This window comes from Gallinula chloropus, assembly GCF_964237585.1.
Source record: "Gallinula chloropus genome assembly, chromosome: 19".
NCBI lineage: Eukaryota > Metazoa > Chordata > Aves > Gruiformes > Rallidae > Gallinula > Gallinula chloropus.
Genome location: NC_140104.1, coordinates 1,697,698 through 1,722,508, shown reverse-complemented (window position 1 = coordinate 1,722,508; position 24,811 = coordinate 1,697,698). Strand labels below are relative to the sequence as shown.

Below are 24,811 nucleotides of genomic sequence, written 5' to 3'. Positions count from 1 at the left end.
CTGGGAAAACCCAGAGAGATAGCTTTCTATGCTTAGGGATACACAAAATTCAGCAATAGGAAAAAACCCCAACAAAAAAAAACCCAAAATCCATGTAACTCCTCTCTCCCTGTAGTTTTTTTCCCATAATGTATATTTACATTGCTTATTCATCACACCTTTTAAAAATACTGAAAAGCTCCTGACCTTTGAAAAGCAGCTGAAGACAAACATCTGTTGATAAATGGATATTTCTCAGCAGGTGAAATGATCAAATGAACTCATTTTCAATGGGATCTCAGTTTGATTCTTTCAAAACTGGTTGCTGCTGAGACATGCTTTCCTGCCTTATTCTTCCACTACTGATGCAGCATTAAGAAGCTCCCTTCTCCTCTGAGACCACAGGAGGTTTCACATTACGTGTTAACCTCCTTCAGATCATCCCTTCCAGGCAGAATCCCAGTTACATTTACATGCAGACATAATGTCATTCAGCCCACTTTATGCCACTCACATCTCCCTTGTTGCCATGGGGAACATTGATAAGGAACAAATGAGTAAATAAATTATTTGAGAGAAATATGAAAACCACTAGGAAGTGACATTTTATTTGGCATTTGTCCTTACCTTGCTGAGCTTCTTCCACTGCAGCTTCAGCTACATTCTAGGTAGTCAAAACATGCTTTTCCCGTGGGATTTAGAGGCTTAGAGCTGTAACTGTAAATGACCCTGGGGAAATTCACAATTCTCCTGAGAAGAGGGAGCTTGGTTGCTTTAAAAGGGCTTTTGTTGGCATGAAAGTGCAAAGAGCACCATCCAGTGTCTAATCAGAGTAAATACACAAAACCACGATGGCATTGATACAAAGGCATCTCTGAACATTTCTTGATCAAGCTACACCTGGAGGGACACAAGATGATGTAAATAAAAAGAGGCTACAGTCAGTTATAGAAGGAGATTCAAAGGAAAGACGGGCAAGGTTGTCAGCCTTTCAGGAAGACATGAGACAACGTGGAAGATCACATCTTTTAATGAGCTGTATTCTGAGTTGGAGTTACTGGTAGCTGAGGAAGCAAAAGGCAGAAGCAGGAGGAAGTGGAGGTGGCAATGGATAGGGCTGATTGAGAAAAGTCTGCAAATTAAATCCCTGAAGGGAAGGACCTACAGCTGAGAGAGAAAACTGGGCAGGATCCTTATCCTGTTATCCTTCCCCTTTGCAGAGTAGAGTCAGCAAAAACAGGCTAGGAAGTTGTACTGGCTGCTGAGGAAATAAGGGAGAAGTGACTTCAGTTGCCACTGCTCAGTATCAACAACCTTCTGTTGCTTGACAAATGTAGGTGGTTCTGGATTTCAAGGAGGAAGATGATTTGGAAATAGATTTTGTACAGCAGCATGCAGTAAGTAAGTAATATATGGATAACAGGGTTTTGTGAGCTAGAGAAAAGGAACTAATAGGAGAACAAAGAGCCCAATAGGCATGGGCAAAAATTAGTATTATCCACAAAGAAGTGAGACCCAAATAGATGTCCAGGGAAAGTCATGCAACTTTCCCATGGGCTAGTAGTTGTGCAACAGTCTATTGAAACTCAAGGCAAACAAGGAAACAGGAATGTTTGGTATATTAAGAACATAATATTTGTTAATCTAAGATGCAGAGTGCTCCAGTTTAGCACAACATTTGCAGTAACATATCAATACATCCTCCCTAAAATCAGACTTTGGGCTGGCATAAGTTAATGCTGTAATCCAAGACAGCTCCTCTGTTGTGTTCAGTGTTCCCAGGAGCAACTTAGCATGTGTTTGCTCTTACTCATTTTATATTGGACTTGCAGAGTAGAACTCACTTCTTTGATTAATATTAAGCAGTGGTTTGTTTGTGCCCTGTTGTAGAAGTGCCCTGATGGTTTGAATACTGCCAACATGAGAAGCACTTAATGTTCTGAGGAGCTCTGTTAAAGTTGTCTGAACAGAACATCTGGTGTCAAATCTTTGGACAAATCAGTTTCTGCAAGTATTTTCTCTGGGTCTGTGCTTTGTTCCAGCTTTACATGCCCTCACTTCCCTGTTTCTAGAGCCAGCAGAGGATGGTTTATTGCCTGGTGCAGCCCCTTAAAGTACCTTTGTTGGGGCTTGGCAAGTAGTTGAGCAGAAAGAGTATAAAAATGACTTCAGCACCTGTGGGGTTGGAATGGCAATACTGAATTAAGATCTCCCTGAAAGCCTGTTATCTGTTCTCAAGGTAATGGAGAAAGAAGGAAGAGTGGTCATCCAGAGACTTGGGGCAGATGTTGCCTGATGTGTGAGCAGAGTGTAACACTGGTTTGTCTGTGTAAAACTCCTGTGCCCTCCACAGGGACTGAGTGTGGACATGTCCATGCAAGACCTCCCTGCCAGGGGAAGTGAAGGGTATCCCACTGCTCAGTGCTGACAGATCCCACTGCCAATCCTGCTTTCTGTGCAAGAAAAAGCCCTGCAGGGTTGAAGAGTGTGCAGGGGGAATGGGATCTGCTGTATAACTGATACCATACAACACATGGAAGTGCCTGACACAGAAATCCCCATTTAGCTGAGGAGAGAAGAGAACACAGGGTGGCAATTTTCAGCTGTTATTGCTAATGCTTTTAAAAATAACCCTTAAGGTCTGCAGGTCTGTGTGACCTCAGATTTATTACACCATTACTGTATTTGTGTATCTCTCTCCAGTTCCTGGCTATTTAAGAAATTAAAGGTCCAAAAGTTCAGCTTGATGGTAATAGATCTAGATCTACTCAGTATTTAACTTCCCAGGACAAAGGGACTGCACCAAGGGTTGGCTTGTTGTTCTGTTGTGAAGGTGTCAGCACTGTGTGCTGCAATGCTTCATGCAACCTTAGGGGGGAAAAGGCAAAAAAAGCCAAGTGTGTGTGCAATGGAAAACAGATGGACTTTTCATTAGATGCTACTTTTAGTAATCTGCTTTAAAAGTAGAGAAGAAGAAGGGCCTCCTAATAGCTTTGCTTAGGTCCCAGGGTCATTAGCTACAGATAGGACTGCAAGATCTTTGTATCATTAGGAGTTCCAGTCCAACTTGCCTACCATTATTAGAATTCCAAGCACAGCAGAACAATTGTGGGGGCCTTAACAGTATTTTTTTCCCTAAGATGTATCCTTATTTAATGATTGAGAGTCATTATTCTAGGCCTGGCAGTTGGTTGCTCAGTTTCTGGGCTATTACCATTTAATATAGGTCAGAATACAAATCCTGGAATATTCATTGCAGGGCAGACCCTTTGCTGCTTCTTCACAATCAGCTTTGGGGTGACTCCAAGTGGTCTTTCTGGCTATGAGAGGTGACCCCAGCAGCCTAGAAAGCCTGAAGATCCTTCTTAAAAAGATGAACCCAGCAGTCTCTGCCTGTAGGTACTAAATCAGCTTTTGACAAGTAAAGAACAATACAGTCCCAGGGTTTTAGGAATGGATGGTTGCTGCCAAACCACAATAAATGCTTTTGTCTGGAACTCATGGAACAGTAACATAGCAGTGGAGGGTGTACCCTTGTCTATTATTCCCTCTGAGCAAATTCTCAGAGGCATGTTACCATGATTCAGATAGATTTCATGGAACTAGTAGAGAAATAGGCTTTTATTTCCTTACAAAGGGAGAGAGAGACAATGGAACTCAGCAAAACATATGGCATCATTTTTGTTCCTGTCTGAGAGTTATGCAAGCAAAACCCAGTGCCCACCCTCAGAACACTCTGAAGTGAGACTCACGTGAGGAAATTTGTGTTACTTTTCTTCTGTTACAAGTTGACAAACTTGTTTAACTTCCTGTGCATGTGTATAAACACAACCCAGGTTTTAACTCCTCTCCAGCTGGACAGTACGAATCAGAGTGCAAGCTTTGCAAAGGTTAAGGAAGTTGGGAGCTGATCTTCTTGTTTATGGTCACCTCTGTAGAAAATACTGACAGAAATACAGAATGCCTGCATTAATAACAAAGATAAAAGCCCTAATTTTCATGAGAGAGAGACCAGAAGGATGAAGTCCAGTCATACCTCATTGCAGCCTTTCAGTACCCGAAGGGAGGATATAAGCAGGAGGGGAATCAACTTTTTAAAGGGGTTAGAAACCTTTTTAAATTTCCAGACTTTGTCTCTTTCAGTGAAAAAAAAAGAGAAGAGCTTAAATAGCTTAAATATAGGGTCACCTTGTGTTCAATTCCAGTACGATTCAAGGGGAAGGTGGGGGGAGAGAATAAGCAAAAGAGCAGGTGATAAAGTGTTTTATATTCAGGATTGTGTCACTTAGTTGGAGTGGTCCAGCCTTTTAGCAACAGCATCCCTGCTCTGATTGTTGCTCCTCTTACCTTGTATCCAGGTAAATTCAGTCAATTTTCTTTCTCTGTGATATATTTGAGGAAGTTAAGCATGTGCCCTCTCTCCCTATGTTCTAGAGTGAAAAAAACCCCACAAAACACAAAAAACCCCATGCACTTCTCATACAGCTGTTTCCTTCTGCAGCTCCTTGCCTGGCCCTCCTCTGCTTTCTGAGAATGGGTGACCAAACCAGTGCACCATTTGCACAAAGCCAGTCCCATCAGCCTACAGTAAGAGGTAAGAGGTTTCAATATGCTGTTGTTTGTGAAGAAGACTGATTTTCTGAGCATGAGTTCTCAGCACATTGTTAGCAGGCATCTTTATGAGGTGTCTAGTTATCTAGTTGGACCTGATGATCTTCAAAGGTCTTTTCCAACCTTGTGATTCTGTGATCTACACCTCAGTCACTCAAGGGGGAATATTCTCCTAAATAAATAAGATAGATGAATGCAAAAATACACACCTGAACTGAAAACAGGCCTGTTCCACACATGTGGACACATGTACTGCCTGGAGTAGCAGGATATGGTGTCTTTTACTCCCAAGAGCAGTAGCATCTATGTGTGCATGAAGAGCACCAAGTAAAGCTACGTGAGTTACTGTTAAGACTGTTTTTAAGCATCTCAGGAAAGGCAACTTCTCCACAAGGTAAATTTGTCTTTTGGGGAATCTTTGCTGCACCACTGAAGCATTCCACCAGCAAAGACTTCTAGAGAAGTGGTTAGTGGAAATACTCACAGATGACCTCCAGAGCAAGGTACTCCTGTTGAAAGCTTGAGTAGTTTAAGATCTGATTTTGAGAGGCCCTGAATACCTTCTAGAAGTCACTTCTTAAAGTGTCTGCATGACAGCACCCTACAGGCCTACAGATTTTAAACTGAGTGTGCAAAACACAGGACAGATGTGGTGGCTTCTGTGACTTCCTTGTAGTCAGTTGGCAGTTCAGGAATAGGAATAGGAACACAGGGTTTCTTGTGTCTATTGTGTCCATTAGAACAACACTGCCCAGAGCAGCTGAGACCAAAGGCCTGGCCTTCAAAATACATACATGACTTGAAAGCAAAGCTGTTTGGTGGGGCTTTTTGGGTTTGGTTTTTTTTTTTGTAAGGTCCAAATGTATTTAATTCAGCTTTGTTGCTGCTCCCAAAGTTTGGTTGTAAACATTCTCACCCTGGAAGCCACACATCTGGATCGCAGCAGCTGTAACTGTTCTCATCATCACAAGTAGTTACTGGCTTCATAATGTTCTGTGTGAGCAGAAAACAGCTTGTAAGGGGTAACCTGAGCAAACTCTGTTTTGTAATTGGAGAGCTTAAATGTCTTAAATCAAGACATAAACATCTGTAAGATAGCCCCAGCCATTAACTTTTTATATATGACTCCAAAGTCTTAAAATTCTGCATCCCTAGGCCTGCAGAGTTTTTATGATTCTGACTTCTCCCTGTCAACTTTCCATGCTGACTCTTCATCCAGATAGCACAATGGTCCAAAGCAATCACCTACCAACTGCTTTCATGGGAGATGCACATGAACTTGAGCTGAGTTCACCCACAGCTGTAAACCTTTTTGTAGCTATACAACAATACAACTTTGAAAACAATTTGTGTACACCATAAATAGAGTGATGCAAGCTGTCAGGGTTATCAATACTCAGTGCCAAGAGACAGAATAATGTTGGACCTGAGTAACTTCTGGTTAAGCAGTACGTTGATTTTTCACTGAACAGTTGGCATATCCTGGAGCCTTTGGATTCTGCAATGTGGAGGCTGAATGGTGTTGAATTAATTAGTACTTAAAATGTTCTGTGTCCCTGGTTCTAGCCTCAGTTCCCCAAACCATGACAGTGGTCACAGAAAACCCACTGGAGCAAATAGCCACTGAATTCCAGTATGGACAAGAAACCACAGAGAGGGACAGGAAACTTGGAGGCTTCTGATCTGTGCACAGGTGAGGAAAAGCTGGGGTCTGGGAGTACCTGGCTCCAGTGGGATGAGAAGGGGCACGGACAGTTCACTCTAAGGGACTGTGGACACCTAGAGAAGGCTACATTGGTTTGTTTCTCTGCCTTGCCTTCCAGTCCTTGGAAAGGTCGTCCAAAAAGCCTTCCCAAACTTCCCAACATGGTGCTAAGGTCTGCAGTGTGGAAGAGTAAAAGACACTGTTTTTGCTGCAAAGCTGCTGTTACTTTCTGCAACTAAACTGTTCTACTCCTAGTTAAACCTTTGGCTTGACAACTGGCTTCCCTGTAACTTGTGGCTGATTACCTCACATTCCCAGTTTCCTTTCCACTTGACTGGGCAATTTCTTGTTCACACAAGCAGAATGACAGACAGGGCCATGGAACAATCACTTATTAACCACATTGCTTCGGGCAAACAAACAGAACTGCACCCTCCAGACTGAGTAACACCCTGATGTGATTTTTGAAGCTCTGCAGACTTCCCAGAGAACAGGCAGACTGTGAAGGGCAGAGACAGAGACATAATGGGTGTTCATCTGGCATCCTTGTACTTCTTCTCTAACTGGGTGTCTCTGTTGATGTGTTTCCTAAATCATTAATATATGATACCTCTGAATAAAGGCTTTCTCTCTACCTTCCCCAATAGTAAGGATTCACTTAGCCTGGGTCTATGCATCTCACTCATCTTCATCAATCACTGAATTTAATCTCTTGGCCAGATTTTATGAATTGTGTTCCACTTTTATTATGTACCATGACCTTTCTGGATGGTACAGAGTCAAGTCTAGGGAATCTACCTCAGGTTCTGACAGTATTTTTCTTGTCTAATGAGCAATGTGTTGCAGCATTTAGATACCTGTCATTTACCTCCTTTTTTGAGTTTAAGATCATGATCAACATTTTATATTAAGCAAGGTGGTGAATAGGAATCGTCTTGGAATCACCCAACCACTGGTTTACATTCCAAAGAAAATATCTGGTGGGATTCACACCAGTCTTTACCAGAGCTTATCACAACGTTGCTGTTGGGAAAAACTGAATTTATTAAGGCAGTATATTTTAAAAATTGGCTCCAGCACCACACAGCTGGCAACAAGGGAAAAATAATCTAAGGCAGCATGTAGAAAACTTGTTCTCTAGTTAGACTGTGATTTTTCCAATAACTGCCTCCAATAGACCACCCTATGACACTGATTGCAAACATATAAAGCCTGATTGTTTGAAAACTCATATAAACAAAATGTAGATGTTGCAATGCCAACCTCCCACTATTCGCCTCCAACCTTTTCTTTTCATCTCTTACTGCTTATTTTGCCTTTCCCCTTCCCCTTGTCCTTCCACTCATCAATGTTTTCCTACTCCCACCTCTTTTCCTCTCAAAACTGAGCTGAGCTTTTAGCTTTAGTGGTAGAATAGGAGCCCCCAGGCAGGGAGAGGAGGCTGGGGAGCACGGCAGGCACCCAGGAACAGAGCAGTGTAGGTTATTTGTGTGTGCACACAGCTTTACCTGCCACACGCCTGGTACCAACACAAGCAAACCAGCACAGCCCTGGAACAGCAATTCTCTGCAGCACAAGCCCAGCTCAGTGTGCTTTGGTGTGTTATTTGTAGCCATTAGTTGAACAACCTGGAACTTATTCTAAGAGCTTTTAATCTTTCACATCACATGCCTTTGTTTGAAATGAACAGGATTTACTGACTAAAGAAAAAAGTATCCAGGGAAGCACAAAACACAACTGGGATGAAGAGACTTTCAGACTCCAGTGCTGCGTTTGTGGATTCTGAGCACCACGATGTAGAAATTTTTCAATTTTTCTAGAAGAAAATCACTGAGAGATCTTCACCTACCTGAAAGCACAATAAAAGCAGCTTACTCTGAGCTGCTGCAGTCCCTCACTGATAGGCTGCTCTGCTGAATCCCATCTCAGGGGACTGACAAAGTAAAGGGAGTGCCAGTTTTTTGCACTGAGGCCTGTGGGTGTTCTGAGGAGGCCAGGCCAGGCCCTAAGCTGCTGCTAACACCAGTCTGCAGCTGTGCATCACCCTGACTGCTCTGGCAGAAGTTTGGAATCAGAATGCATTAGGTTGGAAGGGACCTTTAGAGGTCACCTAGCCCTGCAGTGAGCAGGGACGTCTTCACTACAGCCTGACCTTGAATATCTCCGGGGGTGGGACCTCCACCACACCTCTCAGCAACCTGTGCCAGTGATCTACCACCTTCATATTGAAGAACTTCCTAAAATCCAACCTAAATCCCCCCCTTTCCTAGTTTCAAACCATCACCCCTCATCATATTGCTACATGCCCTTGTGACCACTTCTTCCCCAGCTTTCTTTTTCTAATTAATCTACACTAAACTAAACCTAGACTAATTAACCTAGATCACTGTAAAACCCAAGAGGGTCTCACTCCTGTTTTCTCAAACCCACTTGTTTTTCATTTGTCATTTCTTTGGCTATTTGGGTCAGTGACAGGTTTTTGTAAACATCTCTCATTGGAGCTAATTAGTGTGAAATGTACTACAAATTTATTGCTGTTTTCCTTACTAGAAGTTAAGCAAGTTGATAAGAGTTCCACCAAACCATCACTGACTTTCCCTTTAGAACAGAAAGAATGCATGTTTAAAATGTCTTTATTGCCTTAGCACTGCATGTTATCAAAAAAAACACACTAAGAACAGGGATGACCAAAAACCAAACAGATCAGAAAGTAAATTATCTATGAAACCATGTATTTTAAATCCACAGGGAACAGTAAGACAAGTTTGCAAACAGCTTTTCCTCCTCTTGAGAATGCAGGACTTGTTTTTCTCTACTGCAGCTCCTGACAGAGTGTCACACTACACTGAGATTTCGGTTCTTTTCCTCCCAAAGACCTAAACATTGTCCCCAACAAGACGTTTCTTTTGCTGGAATAGAAGAAAAAAGTAGTTCTGAGAAAGACTGCAACCTACTCTGTCTTGCCAAGGCAATCGCTGTGCGATGTGCTCTCTTCAGATGCTGGACAGAGAGGAGGAGAACTTGGAACAGAGAGATGTGGATTCCACACCAGGAATACTTCTCAGATCTCTGTTCCAATCGGTTTGTACCGACTTCCAAAATCATAACTTCTCCAGGAAAACAGCTAACATGAGCTCTTTGCTCTGATGCTTCAAGAGGATCCACAAATCTTCTGTCAGGCTTTCTTCTCTTAGCACCTCTAGAAAAAAGGGATTGAAGAGATGACCCACACCTCTATCTTTTGGTCCTCACTAACATTTTAAACAACACCCTCCTGTACCTCTGATGCCCAATGAAACCAAAGCACAGCTAAAGGTTACCCAAATTCCTGGATGTGCAGCCATCTCTCTGGCACCATGCTTCAGCTGAAATCAGCACTTGTCTGTAGGCTGAAGTGTTTATAGGCTGGCAAATGCTCCTTGTGAGGACCTGTTCACAGGCCAGCCTAGCTTACAAAGTGAAAATAATCCTTTTTCTTCCCTGTTCAGCATGTCTTTTAATGTTATGAGATAATTGACATTTCTTCCCTCTCCCTGCTCTCATTCATCAGGGTGACAATGCTTTTGAAGTACTTCAGAAATTCCATCCGAACATCTTCAGGATCTTCTTCTAAGTTGGAGTGGATTAGTTTCAGCTTGTTCAGCGGGTAAGCTTTGAAGGTAAATAGAAAATAATTAGGTATATTTCCTTTTATAAAAGAAGTATTCACAGTCAAGGTTGCAGGACAGACAGCTTGTGCTGAAGGCAGTTAGAATTCAGTAGCATCCACTGTCTGATACCTCAGGTAACATAAAACACATGCAGGAGAAATACATCACAGCTTGTTAGCATTACAAACAAGTACAAGTTGCTGCTCGATTAAATCTTTCAAACATTATTACTAAAGCTTAAATTAATGGCTTTGGTCTCACATTCAGCTAGGCAGAATCAAACAACTCATCACTGAATTGCAATTGTACTGTTGAAGTGATAGTACATTTACTTAAAAATTATGGAACAATATAATTCTAGCAAACATATGCATTAATGTATTCATATTCATAATAAATATGTATTTGTTTGCCCAGAGGGAGTGTGTGTACAGCTTGTACAGCCACAAGTAATTTGGCAGCATGAGGTCTCTTACTAACTTTAACAGGAAGATCATCAGGTTTTCATTTCAAAGGGCTCCTGTTCTTTTGGGCAGCAAAATGCAGGCTGCCATGGCCTCAAAAGTGGCAGTTAACAAAAGATAAACCCCAACAGAAGAAACAAACTACCAGTGATGACGAAACATGGCAGGGGTTCTAATTCCTGGCTCAGCTGCATGTGACTTACAGAAGTCACCCCAACTTTTCTTGCCTTTGCTTTCCCTTTTGTGAAACAGGAATATTGCTCACCTTTTAGGTGGAAATCATTGGTTTTGCCAAGCACTCTAGTACTCCTTGATTATCAGATTGAAATGAAAAATGCAAGCCCTAAGGTAGAAACAATTTTAAAGATACATAGATCAGTAAAAATCTCTGAGTTACACACTGAGTTTTCCAGACTCTTACCCAAGGAGAGATTTTCTGTGTCCCCTGCACTGCCTGGCTTGTGATGTGCAACCAGGAGACACTGACTATCCAGCAGTGGCTGCTGCTGCACGAAGCACGAGTACCACATTTCGATTTCTTTCAGGTGACTGGGCAGCTCAGGATTGAAGATGATTATTACGCCATGGGAGTCCTTCATCAGAGCTGGCCAGCATGTTTCAAACCTCGAAACACAGGGGCATGGAAAGTGGTAAGACTGATAGCTGGAAAATAGAAACACACACTCAACCCCCCTTAAGTTTTCTTCTTCCCACCACAGGAAAGCAGTTCAGTAGTTTCTCTTTATTATAACATTACTCATCTTGCCAGCCATCTATAATACTCCAAATATTTTGACTTACCTATTATGTAGCATTTGGTCAATTGCTTACTTAAGCTTTCTCACTAAAAACAGATCTGTCCAGTTCAATATTGTATCTTCTGGTAATTAAGGCCTCAAGCATATATATATATATATATATATATACATTATGTGAAGTCCACTCATGTAAAAACTTCAAGGAGATAAAGGCAATTACAGGGTGGGTCTCTGTCTTGTGTACCTGTAGCTCCATTCTAGGAGCTATGGGCTTTCCTGTTACACTCAGTCCTTATCAAAAACAAAGTTCAATGTCAGCTGAGAAGAGAACAGCAGCCCTGGTGTCCGATGCTTTACAGCAGAAAGCAATTACAAATGTAACAGGGTGAGGAGCTGGGCATGTTCCTCACCTCAGAAAGAGCACCGGGTGTGGAGATGAAGCACGAATGCTGTGTGTGAACAGAGCTACTGTGAGGTAAGTGCCCTGGAGGATGTAACGAGGGTGCTGGCTTACTTTTGATCACCACTGCAGTCCCACAGCTCAAACCGCCAGGCAGGTCCCTTGCTGTGACCGCTCAGGTTGGGCCTCTCGTACTCCAGGATCCTGTGGGAAGGAGCAGCCGGGCGGTGGGTGGCGCCGTGCGCAGCGGCACCCGCGGCCGGGGCGCGGGGCAGGCGCCGCGAGGCCGGGCTCACCTCACGCCCTGCGTCGGGCGGTAGCTGCCGATGCCCTCGCTGCTCTCTGAAACGAAGTTCGCCAGCACCGTTTTCCCAGACTGGCGGGAAGGGGGAGTGAAGGACACCCATAGGAATTCAGTGCGCCACAACCAGCTCCTCCATCCCTGCACCCAGCTTTGCCTCCGGCTGAGGCCCCCCGTGCGTGCCGGCCGGCCCGCCCCCGCCTCCCTCCCAACCGCCCCCCAGCCGCTTCCTTCGTGCAGCCGGGCCGCCCGGGGAAGGCGGCCAAGGGGCGGCGGCGGCAAATGCAGCCTCGGAACCGGGCGGGCGGAGGAGCCTTCGGCGGGCCCGGGGCGCGCTCACCTCGCGGGGCCCGACCAGCAGCACCTTGGCCTTCAGCATGGCGCGGGCGGGAGGCGCCCCGAGCCCGCCGGTTGCTCAGCAACGCGCCGCGAGCGGCGCTGCCGCCGTCACGTCCGGGGGGCGGCGCGGGAGGGCGGCGCCGGGCTCTTCCCGCTCCCGCTCGCGGCGGCTGTGTCGCCTCTGCCCCCCCTCCCCTTCCTCTCCTCACACAGCAGGGCCCGCGGCGCGGGCGGGGGACGCGGCCTGTCGGGTTTGCCCTGGAGTTGCGTGGCCGTGTGCGCACCCAGAGCTCCCGGGCCCGGCCTGCAGCCTGAAACCCCAACCAGCACGCCCTGAGGGGACCCCCATCGTCTCCATCGGGAGGGGCGGGCAGCGCAGCCTCCTGCCCGCGCAGTTGGTGGCGGGGGGCGCAGTCCCCTCGGCCTTTCAGTCCCCTGGAAAGCAGAAGCCAGGCTGACAGACCCAGAACACGCGTAAAAACCACACCGTGCTGCGCTCCCGGCGCCTGCCTGGCTCCAGCAGCGCCGGCCTCGCCTGGGCCTCGCTGCAGATGCCCTCTGGGCAGGAGGACGGCGCGAGCTCCTGGAGTTACTTACTGAGGCTTGTGAGGGGAACCAAGAGGCTTTTTCAAACTGCCGCTTCTAAGGAAAAGAAACCAAACCCATCTGGCAGGCAGATGTGCTGCTTCAGAGCTGTTCGGTGCCCAGGTACAGCAGCAGTTCTAGAGCTTTCCAACAGGCCCTGGAGGCGCTGCCATCGTGTACATGTTTGTTACAAGTACTAAGAACCGTGAGCCAGAGTTGCTTTGCTCTTACTGAGGGGGTAGAGTCTTTCCCTTTATGCTGTAGCCTTGTCTTCTCTTTCAGTCCTTCCACAGGTGGTTCAGTGTGGCAGCAGCATCGCACCCTCCACACAGTGTTTTACACTTCAGAACCCTCCTGTTCTCCAGCTGGTGGGACAAAACAGTGCAGAGATCAGCAATTGTGACAGATTTTCTGGGGTTTTTTTTCTGTTTGTGAAGATCCATGTGCGATTCGGGGTAAAACTCACAGTGAACTGGGACAACTTGCAAAGAAAAGACAGAAAGGGTGACTCAGGCAGATGAAATCAGGACAACCTCTCTTATTAGCTGGCACATGTTATTAGCTGCCAGAGCCACCAGCACATGAAATCGGATATAAATGGCCCTATTGTGGACAGCAGTGCAGAAGAAGGAGAAAAGAAGAATAAGAGGTAACTGAAACTGGGTAAAGCTGGCTGTTTGTGCAGCTGCCCAGAAAGCAATTAGGATTAATTTTTAGATGAAGTGTAGGATAGGGTCTTTGTGTGTTTATATTAGCCACTGAAGAGTAAGGAGAGCACAGATGACTAAGGCTGCAATTTTTTGATTTATCCACATGATTTAAGGTTTTAAGTCACTTTAGACAGTGGGAGTTAAGCTGCCAAGCCACTTAGGGTGATGTTTGCAAAGGGATCTAAGTCAAGTACAGTTGATGTTATCAGCAGTCGCCTTAGGCCTGTGGGTAAAGTTGTGTTAGTTACTGATGTATTGTTTGCTCAGAGTACACGTGCACAAACCAGCAAGGCCGTTTTGTTTCACTTATTTAAAACTCTTTGTTAGACTGCAGCACAGAGAATGCTCAGCAGTAAGTGAACTACTTCCAGACTACACTGGTAATGGTCTATAAGTCTTGCATTTATTAAATGCCTGTTTTTCCACCATAATGTTTTAGTAGCAAGCAAAAAAAGATCATCTCCAGATGATTCTCTGCAGACAGATCCTCCTCCTTCCTTCAAAAGCCAAAAGCAATTGCAGGCTATCAATAATATTTCATTAAAACTGTTTTCCACTCTAGAATAGTCTGTGAGAACTCAAACAATGAGACACATTGATTGCTGTATCAAGGCATTTCAGATAAGACGACTTCACCTCCAAGTTAGAGGCCCACAGGTTTTGCTGGAAGCAGCAGTAAAATGTAGTGCCAGTCACCTTTCAGATCATACTTTAGCACTTGCAAATCATTTAGTCTTTTGGAGAACAGTATCTCAAACTTGCACTATACTTCATTTAATGTGGCATATAATATTTTTTTTCCTATGAAAACAACCCCAAAACCTTTCATAAGGTTTTTGTGGCTCAGTCCTGGTGCTTTGTTTAATGTAGCGTAGCAAAGTTTCCAAACTTCGGAAAACATACCCTAGAGCACTCAAGTTGTGTGTGAAAAGAATGCCTGGGTTAGAAAATACAACCACATGGCAGGACTTACCAGGAGAATGAATGCTCTGCCTGTTGTGCTTTGCATGACATTTATTGTGTGTGCCCAGAAAACGACTTTGGAGTGGGGGCAGGCAGAGACCTGCATTACATCCGCTGTTTATTTGTGCTGGTTGCTCTGGGGGCAAGGCTTAGCACACAAGACTTGAAAGGAAAAGCCACCTGGGTTTGCGTGCTGAAGCTTTTTATTAGAAATTAAGGAGAAAATCAGTATTGTCATAAATGCAAAGCTTAATGCTAAAGAAGCTCGGGGAAGGGATAAGGCTCTGAGGTTCTGGTTGATTAAGTCAGTGATGAAGGTTTGGATTAAGTGTGGCTGTCCTCTGGGTGAAGTTTGGGTTGAGCTATGGAAAAGGAGTAAATAGGAACAGGACATTAAGGTGCATTGGTGGGTGTAGTAGGTACGTTAATGGGTGCTCTAATGCTGCTCTTTATCACAGAATCATAGAATCTAGAATCTCCTGAGTTGGAAGAGACCATAAGGACCATCAAGTCCAACTCCCGGCTCCACACAGGCCCAGCCAAGCCAGAGCATGGGGCTGAGGGCATCGTCCAGACTCTTCTTGACCTCAGCCCAGCTCGGGGCTGTGACCCCTTCCCTGGAGAGCCTGTGCCAGTGCCTGACATCCCTCTCAGTAAATGTTCATGGTTCAAGCCCAACTTGCAGACAAAGCACTTCTGAGCAAAATCAGCATTGTATTTCATCCATTTCTCTTGATGAGATTTCTTCCTAGAAGCTTTTTTTCCCCCTTTATCCTCTACAGAGGAGTTTTGGATATGAGTCTGTTTCACTTTAAAATGGCATCTAAGGAGGGGTAAGCACTCAGGCTGGTCTTTCTCAGAAAACCTATCCTGGAATCAATAGGAAAAGCTCATGCAAAACTTGTTGCTTGGTTTATGCCAACAGGTTGTCAAGGGCTACAGCTGTCATCTATGTGTGGTCTCAGAGTCCTTCCCAGAGGACATGAGGGTCTGTATTTCCATTTTATAGCTAAACAAAAGCAGAAAACAGGCTAAAGGACTTGCTGGAGGAACCCACCTGCCTGACAGCAGATCAGAATGCCAGCTGTGGGAAGGGAGGCAGAGAACTCGTTGGCCAGTGTGTTTTCCTGACCAGTGGACATGAGCTCAGCAGCACTTTAAGCAGCCCAGTTCTCCCTTGTACCTTCCCCAAAGCCAGCAGAGGTTCCCAAGGGACAAATCTGACTTGCCCCATTTATGCAGCGCTGTGTAAACAAAACACAAGAGCAGCACCCACACTTCCCCAGGGAAACACACCCAAGTGCTCTGATCTTTGGGTCACAATGTGTGAATCCAGAAGTAGGGTTTAGTTCCTGCAGTTTAAATCTCACAGTAGAGCTGCAGAGGATGTCTGGGGTAGATGTGCCTGGCTCGCCCTGAAGTGGTTGCTCTGATCCCATTCTGTGGAGCAACAGTAGCACCTAGTGGCTGACCCAGCCAGTCCACCTCCTCCTTCCCTTCCCTTCCAGCCTTGGAGGGGCCGTGGTGTGATTGACAGTTCGGATTCGCAAGGCCAGTGCTTAGGATCTTCAGGGATTTGCCATTTTCCTTTCAACCCCCCAGCACGTTCTGTTTTCTATTAAAAGTGGTAGATGAAATATGAAACTCTTCCTCCCACCTCCCAACCCCCCTTCGCCTTTCTGGCTCACGGAGGAGGTTGTTACAGTCCATCTTGATCTGTAGGTGGGTGGGCTGTGAGTGGCCGGGCCTACTGCTTCCAGCTTGGAGCACTCAAATTTCTGTAAGGAATCCAAGCTTTCAAGCTTTCCTCTCTACCCCCCCACCCCCTTTTTTTTTCCTGGGCTGGAAAGGATCAAGGAGATCATCTGATGGAGGTTGGTGACCTCGGTGCATTTGATAATGTGGTGTTAACTTGCCTGCGTTAGGGCAGGCCAAACCCATCTGTTCCAAGAAGTACCACTGCTTAAGATGTGGTATGCAGGATTGTTTGCCATGATCTACTGGGACTGCTAATTCATCAGAGAGGGACCCCCTAGAAAAACAGCATTTGAGAGGAAAGAACCCACAGATGTTAGCAGGAGAGCCCTTCAGAGGGTCTTCTTTCCCCCTCGCAGGGGTAAGTTTCAGTTTTTTCATGGAAAAAAACATGAAATGGAAGTATTTCTGCTAAAGCCCAGATCATTTGCATTTGTAAATGGAGCCTCAACTATTTTTGGGAATTACAGACCTTATGGGCTCGTGATATTCATGCAGTTTAATGTTGGGCTTCTGGTTTAGGTATTCTGAAGTACCCGTTGGAAGCATCTGTTTAGGAGAGTCTTCACTGCCAGTCAACTCTTAATTTATGCTCTGGATTCATGGGGTTTTTTACATAGGACATAAAATTGTATCACCACCCACTCAAAGAAGTAGCAATGCCTCCATCCACGTGCCCAGTGCTCTGTCTAGCTGCTTAGAAGAGACTGTGGCAGCCTTGGGCTGGGGGAAGAAGCTTTCTGTTTGGTAAAACCAGTTCCACAGGTGGCAGATGAGAGGGTGCTGCAGCAAGACAGTCAAGGGATGATCTCCTTCTCTGGAGATATTGAGTCTCCTTCTCTGGAGATATTCAAGTCTCGTCTGGATGCCTATCTGTGTAATATGAGATAGGGAGCCTGCTTTGGCAGGGGGGTTGGACCCGATGATCTCTTGAGGTCCCTTCCAACCCCTAAGATTCTGTGATTCTGTGATTCTGTTATGTGTGATTCACAGGGGCTCAAGGAATCTTTTCTATTAGACAAGTATACCTTTTGTTTTGAACATAGAATTTCAAAGTCATGCTTGTTTCTTGCTGTCAGCTGAGGCGCCTGCTGCCCCTGTTGCTTGGAAAGAGCCTGTGTTGACATCGTTTCTTCACTTGAGGCCAGAGCCTCAGTGACTTCACAGAAACCCAGAAAAAACGTGTGCACTGTCTTTAGAGGGGCTGCTGTGTGCTCCTACAGGAAAGGAGAGCCTACTGACAGGAGTGTTTTGTTTTCTCTCATTTTCATCCTCTGATTTGACTTCTGTGTTACTCTGGAGTTTATGGCCAAACACGGGAGTTCCTCAGCCCTGCAGTTCTTCCAGGCATTGAGGTTCTGCTAACGTCCTGGGCCAAAGCAGCTGTCTTTTCAGATATCTCACATTCATTTTCTTTTAAGGCTCAATAGCCTCTTGGCAGTATGCCATAAGAGACAACAGATTTCTACCAGTAATTAGTAAGTTTTGAGGAGCCTGGATCAAGACCTCAAAACCTTGTTCCTTTGTTTAGGTACTTGGATACACTGATGAATGTTTAACTCTACCCACCCAACCTCAAAATCTGCAGCCTTGATAATTTTGCCTTTGAAACCTGAGAAAAGAGGCACCTTAGTTTCCAATGCTTGACTCATTTGCAAGCTCCTCATTGGAAAAATCCTCCTTAATATCTTCTGGCCACAAATCCCCTTTGACTGACTGTGCCTGCCATTGAGGACCTGCTGCAATGGCAGACCCTCCCATTTCTGCACGTAGGGGTAGAGTTAGAAGCACCATCCTGTGTGATGCATTTTAAATGCCATAAGGCATACCTTGGAAATACAAAAAGCAAGGGAGACTGAGTACTGTCAAGCAGTTCATGTTGAGCACAGATTGTTGATCGTGGTATTAAGTGGTTCGTTGTTTTATTGTTCCTCAATAATTTGAAAACCTAAATCTACTTTTGGCTTGGCTAGTGATGCTGTCTTGAGCTGGGTTATAAAAATACTATGCTTCACCTAAGCCCAGATTGTTATAATTTTCATCTTAATTAACAATCTCCAGATTTAGATGGATTAATACAATTAATCTTTCTTTCTTTTGCCATAGAAGTTCAGAAGTATAATCTGTCACTTGTGAGAACATAACGAATTGGGACTGGAAGCGTTCCAGACTCTTTACTGTAAGTGTTCAAAGATTTAATGGAGTCCTCAGTCATAAAATCTTTAATTTGAACTAGACCTTTATATTCTCCATTCTTAAATTCACTATTTTTACATCCAGGGGATTTCCTGTTATCCAAGTATGCACGGAGGCCCTTTATTTCCCTCTGTGTGTGTTTTTTAATTCAAATCAAATGTAAATGTCAGTGGTTGATTGCACTTAACCTCCTTAGGTTCATATTTCTTATTTAATTGCATTACATTTTAAGGCTTAAGGCTATATATTTACTGCTGTTAATAGCACACCATATTTTAATGAAGCTGTTATCTTCTGCAAATATATACAGAACAATGGAGATTGATTGTACAGGATCTCTTGGAGAAACTGTATCTCAAAGCAATTTAAAATGAATAAACACAGTGGAGAGTTTCAGTTAATGTAGTTCTTTACCTAACAGAGTCCTGGCTTGGTAGACCCAAAACACAGCACTATACCAGCTGGTAGGAGGAAAATTAACTCTGTCCCAGCCAGAACCAGGACACACAGCTTCAAAAGTAAGGAAATGAATGGTTGGTTATCAAGGCTGTTTCCTCTCCCCTTCCCCAGCCAGAGACTGCATCTCAGGTCACCACATAACTGCAGTGTGCCAGGGCGTCTGTTACAAGCTGTGGATGTTCTCTGAGGTGCTCCAGAACTGCAGCATTCCCTTTTCCAGAGTCCACCACCTCCTCTGTAAGCTGGCCAGACTCCCTCTCTGCCTGAACTACGGCTCAGCTCTGTAAATCTGAACTGTCAGTCAGTTCAGGGAAGGCTCAGAACATAGAAAATAATTATCTAATTTTCTTGAAACATCTTAAAAAAGAGACAAGTATTACCTAGAGATCAAGTACAGAAAATCTGGGACAAATCTGCTGTGCTACACTGGAAAGCCAGACAGCTGAACACCTGTTTTCAATGCAGAATAGTGCATCACCCTGCAGTTGGGGCACTGCACTGGGTTTTTCACAACATCTTAGAGTTAAATACTCAAGATGTGAACTGAGCCAAAAAATGTTTTGCTGTGAGCCACTTCTTTCCAGGCACACAGTGAGGCTGATAGTCTTGTCCTACCATTCCATCACATACCAAAAATCTTAGTCTGGTCAAAAGCTTTATGTCTCTTTTTGGGCAACAATCAGTTTAAACATCTCATAGTGTCTTGCAGGCTTTTACCATTTCCTTTCTGCCCAAAAAAGAAAGAAAGCCTTTTATCTCTCTCTGAGATTATGTCTCATCTTTCTGCTTTTTATTTTTAATTCTCTTCTTTCATTATCTTTCCTATTTATACCAGTATAATTTTTATTCCATTTCTATTATCCCTGCAATAGTCATGATATATAACAAAGCAATAAACCCTGGGATATAAAGGGAGGCACTGAGGGATTGCCTGATGGCTCTGGTAGGTCAGGGAGTTCAACTGGATTCTTTCTGGGTGTAGACTGACAGCCCATGTATCCTTCCTGCCTGAGACCCAGTGGTATGAGGGGTTGTGAGCCAGTGTAATCCCAGAGGATTATTTGGGGATTGGTTTTGCATCTGTAGAGAGATTGATCTCGTTTAGGCAGAACAGAAAACAAAGAGAAATGAAGAGCATTTCTTGTGGTGAAAGAGAGATCTGCATCCTCTGTGAGGAGCTGGGTATCTGCAAAGTAGAATTTAGTAGTTCCAGTTTGGGTCATGCAGAGATGGAGGTGAGGAGGGGAGGGAAATCTGCATGCAACCAGTTCAAGAAGGTGCTCAGACTAAGCTTGTTTGACAAAACCTCCCAGAGGCCCTGGAAGAGGGGTGGATTTTGGATACCAAGCATATTAGGTGTGGTATCCACTGGTGACAATAGCACATACTGTGAACACCTAAGCCAGCATTAGTCTGTATGTGCATAGCCAAGAAAGACTTGGATCCAGTTGCCTCACAGGGACTTTAGCTTTTAATGCCTACAATGATTCTTTGGTATTTAGCACCTTAGCTGCCTTTTTATTGCTTCCATGGAGGAATCTTTAAGATTCAAGAGAGGATATTAGGTAGAGAACTAGCTAAAGAGCAAGACAGCGCCACTGAACAGTGTTGGGGTTTACTTAGGAGATTGCTCCCCTTAGAATGCAGACAGCAAAACGTTCTTAAATGTAAATTGATAAATCTGGAGAATATTCTTCTTAAATAATCCCCAGAGCTCTCAGCCTAACACACAGCTGTAGAAAAAAAAGACCCCAGCAACTGAACAGGATGTTGGGTTGCATTACAGTAAGAACAGAGTATATATCAGAAAGGTGTTATTGTTATTACATAAAACACTGGTGAGTTCTTGTTCAGAGTGCTCTTTTCAGTACTGCTCACTCTACCTAAGAAGGATATGATTAAGGGGATAAAGCAGGGAAAATGAGAATAATACTGTGCCTTTCAGCTCTGAGTTATAAAGCGAGACTGAAGAGCTTTGGTATTATCTTGTTTAAAAAGAGATCTTGCCATGATTCAGTCAATGATTTCAAAATAATGAAGGGGATTAATCACGTTGAAACAGACAAAGTCTATGAAAACAAGGAGACTTAATTTGAAAAACAGGATCTTGGGAAAAGAACGAAGGCAGAGAAGGGAGAGGTTCATGTGAATGCTTCAGGAAATATGTAATGTCAGTTATCAGTGGGGTCCCGTGAATCTAGACCAGAATAAGGTGGAGACAGAACTGTCATATGGCTTGTGGGTGACCAGTAAACACACAGAGGTAGTGAAAGCCATGCTGGTGCAGGCTCTGGGAAACACCTGAAGCAAAGAGGAAACACAAGGTCCTGCAGCCTGTGTGGCAAAGTCCAACACAGGCAAAGACAGTGCAGGATGGCACTGACTGGCAAGAGGTTTGTGGTGTGAAGACAGATGGCTGGTAGGTAGGGTGTTTGTGGAACAAGGTAGAGGACAGGAGAGAGAAAGCCTATGGCTGCTATGAATCCACCTTAACTACAGACACCTAAGGTGAAAATACTGGAGGTGATTTCAGATCTTAGCAGGACAGAGTGGTGCTGTGAGGTGGTGGTCTCTGTACAATGGTTACAGCGCAGCAATTTGCAGCTTGCAGCCCACAAACTTTTGAAGGACCATAGCCAACTTCTAGGGGGTCTGTGAAAGCCAGCTGAGAAAAGCAGACTATTGTGGTTAGGTCTTATTGTCATGGCCCACAGGGAAAGTAATAATCAATAAAAGCTGGAAAAATATGGATGGAACTAACGGATTTGCTGTGTGGAAGAAAGGGGACTCCAGTCTCCCTACTTGCCTCCTCCCCAGTTCTTCTGTTCCCTAGCTCCACAGGCACTGGGCACAACAGTGGGGTGTGCAGAAGCTGTTAAGAAGGTGCTTATTTCCATGAACCACTTCTTACCTGCTTTGTGTGCCTTTACTTGTGTCAGGAAGAGGGGGAGCCCGCTCTCTGTTATGTGACTTGTACCATACAGAAAGGGAACTCGGACTGTCCTTCACGTTGGGCTGCTCAAGTCAGGCAACCTGGATCCATGGGGAAGTTGAGACAAGTAGGAAGACTTCAGGGCCAGAATCCAAACCCGAGACATTCTTTGGCCATGGAAGCCCTTGCTTCTCTGCGATTCAGAGAGAGTCCATGGCTGGTTTTAGACCATTGTTAAACTTTCAAAGCATTCAGATACCGCTGAATCAGGATACCCTACACTCAGTGACTCCACTGCAAATTGCAGCCTGGTATCTGGGAGCTTCTTCCACTGCATGTTATTTGTTTTGTTCAAGACCATCTGTGGTTTGGAGAGTTTGTGAGTTCAGCATTTATGTCCTGTACAGCACTGAGCAAGCAGGCAGCCCTCAGCGACTGAATAATGTTTAATGAACAGTTAACGAACAGGAACATAGTTTGAGGAGACAGACATGGAGACAGACCTCCCAATGTTTACTTTAGTGACCTCAGTGATGGAAGAGTGAGCATGCTTATTAAATCTGTAGTGAGGCAAAGCTGGATCCAAATGCAAGAACACTGGAAGGCAGGATTAAAACTTCAAGTGATCTTGACAAATTGGTGATATGATCTGAATGAAATAAGATGAAACTCATTAAGGACAACTGCAGGGCACTGTGCTTTGGCAGGGATAATTTTAACTAGCAAATCTGGGATGGGGGAAAGTCAGGCTAGCTGTCCTGCAGAAAAGGTGGGGGATCCCAAGCAAAGCATGGATTAACAGAGATGTATAGATGTCAAAAAGGCAAATCCTCAGCAGGGCAGAGGTATCGCACTGAAGTTTGGGTTATGGGTGCCACACCATGAGACAGGAGTAGATCACCTGGAAAGTCCAAAAAGAACCAGAAGTATCTAACATATAAACTACAGGGAAAGTCTGAAGAAGTTGGGATTGTCTTGCTTCAAGGAGAGGTGTTAGGACATTTTAAAAAGCACTTTGAGGAATTAAAAGTCTGTTCAAAGAGAGGAGGAATAGTTTTCTACATCCATAATGTAGAAAGTAAGACATTAAGAGCTGAAATTGCAATAAAACAGAGTGAGGTTGAATACTGAGAAAAACTACCAGTCCAGAGCACAAAGCATTGCAATATGCTTTCAGAAGGGAACAGGGGGGTTCTGGCTTGAGGTCTTTCAAAAGAAGGCAGAAAAAACTGTGCCAGCTATAATCTTTGTATAACAGATCCTGCCTTCTGGCAGGGAGAAAGAAGAGGGCTTAGATACTCTTGCAGTCCTTCCTAGCTCCTTCTGAATGTGTTGAGTGCCATAGACCTGGTGCTGTTTGTGCCTTGGCTTTATCACACCTGCTTTACTGCCTGCTCAGTGGCTCTGATGGATCAAGGCCGTGTCCACAGACCCTGGGCTTCTGCAGATCAGTGCTTCAGTCCATCTCCAATTGGGAGACTTTTTGTCTGACATCCAGGTCAGGTCAAACTCAGGCAATGTTCACCAACTAGCTACCTCTTAGCTTAGAACATAAAACCACCACAGTGCCCTGATATTGTCAGTTTGGCTCAGGTTTGGTTTGACTCCCCAGTAATAAATGTGTTACAATAACCTCAGTAGTCTTATAATTTAATTTATAATACTGATCTTGAACTCTGATCATTACTAAGCTCTTATCCATCTCTTCTAATTTTCCACAGTTCCTTGACTGCTTTGTTATGTCACAATTAAATAATCTAGGTGTCTTAGGAAGCTAGAAGGGATTTTGGTTGTTGTTTTAGATGGTCTTATCACTGACTTCTTTTTAATGTCAGAAAGATGCTTCATAATTATAAGCTCTGCAAGGTTTCCTATGGTCTCTTCTTAGTACCCACATGAGAAGTGCACTCACAAATCCAAGGGATGGACCCTTCAAAAATTGTTTGCCATGATTCTAACAACAGTGGGACTTTTTTTCAGCAAACTACTGACTTTGCTAATAGTGGAAGTGATGCTGAACAGTTGGGATGGCCTTGCAGGCTCTGCTTACAGGTGTGACAGTGCTTTCCTACCTTTCTGAGCCACCTTTCAAAACAAAAACCTAGAAACCAAATCCCTCTTCTGTATCATTCCAGTTTCTTCCTTTGCAACCGAACAAAAATCAGACTAAGCTCTGAATGTTCCTTTTATCATCTGTATTTCCCCCAGTTCATTTATTGGCTGGGTCACACACAGTGTATATGTTTAAAGAAACTACTTTCACAGGAGGGTTTCTGGTGTCTTATGTCCCAGATATGCCCAAGCTGAACACCTCTCTGGACCCCATGAAACTCCACGTGTCCACAGGAGACTGTCACACACATGGAAGGTGAGCAGAGGGGAGGAAGCCCCTCCAGGGGCTGCTTTTACATGACAGCAAAGGCAGCAGGGTTGGTAAATTGAAAACCTGGCCTTTGCCTCTTTACAGTTTCTCCCTGTGTACCCTGCCTCTTCTACCTTGAACTTGGTGAAATACAACCAAATAATTTATTTGGCACTGATTGCCTGGGCAAATCTTTAATTAACATGCTTGTGCACAGGCATAGGAAGTGTAGCTTTATATTTTGAAACAGAGTACGTCTAGTTTATAAGAAAAGGGCCGTTCAGATTTCAAGGGTTCTCCTCTCAAAGCTAGCCCTTCTGATAAATGAATGAATGATGTTTTTGTTGGCTGCCTTTGTTACCTCAATCACTGTGTTTCCAATTTATCAACATAGTTTTGAGAAATGGTTAGAATATGTTGCACTCCTAAGCACCGTTGGGAGAAAAAGTATTCATTTATTACTGCTATTGTGTTTGATTATATTATGCATATCCAAAAGACTAAAATGAAATGTCATCTTTAATTCTCCCCTTACAGTAGACAGTATCACCCTTTCTTCTCTCTTTCCAAAAACAGCTTGGAAGTTAATTCTTCATCTTCGTTTTAAATCAGCCATACAGAGTGGAAGCAAGTGTGCTTTAG

The 24,811-nt window shown here is 44.2% G+C and overlaps 1 protein-coding gene and 1 long non-coding RNA gene across 2 annotated transcripts; one reads left to right on the top strand and one right to left on the bottom strand.

Annotated features, from left to right (window-relative positions):
• The first annotated feature begins 6,259 nt into the window (after positions 1–6,259).
• Positions 6,260–11,048, top strand: LOC311199200. The gene is made up of 3 exons (XR_014617737.1): positions 6,260–6,283; positions 9,846–9,954; positions 10,955–11,048. It is a non-coding gene; the product is annotated as an uncharacterized lncRNA (long non-coding RNA).
• IFT22 (intraflagellar transport 22) lies at positions 9,774–12,247 on the bottom strand (the record flags this gene model as incomplete). The annotated part of the gene is made up of 5 exons (XM_084273266.1): positions 9,774–9,946; positions 10,831–11,033; positions 11,682–11,771; positions 11,864–11,943; positions 12,209–12,247. 5 exons carry the CDS (start codon positions 12,245–12,247, stop codon positions 9,798–9,800), a joined length of 561 nt encoding a protein of 186 aa, XP_084129392.1. The 3' UTR covers positions 9,774–9,797.
• Between the last annotated feature and the right edge of the window lie 12,564 nt (positions 12,248–24,811).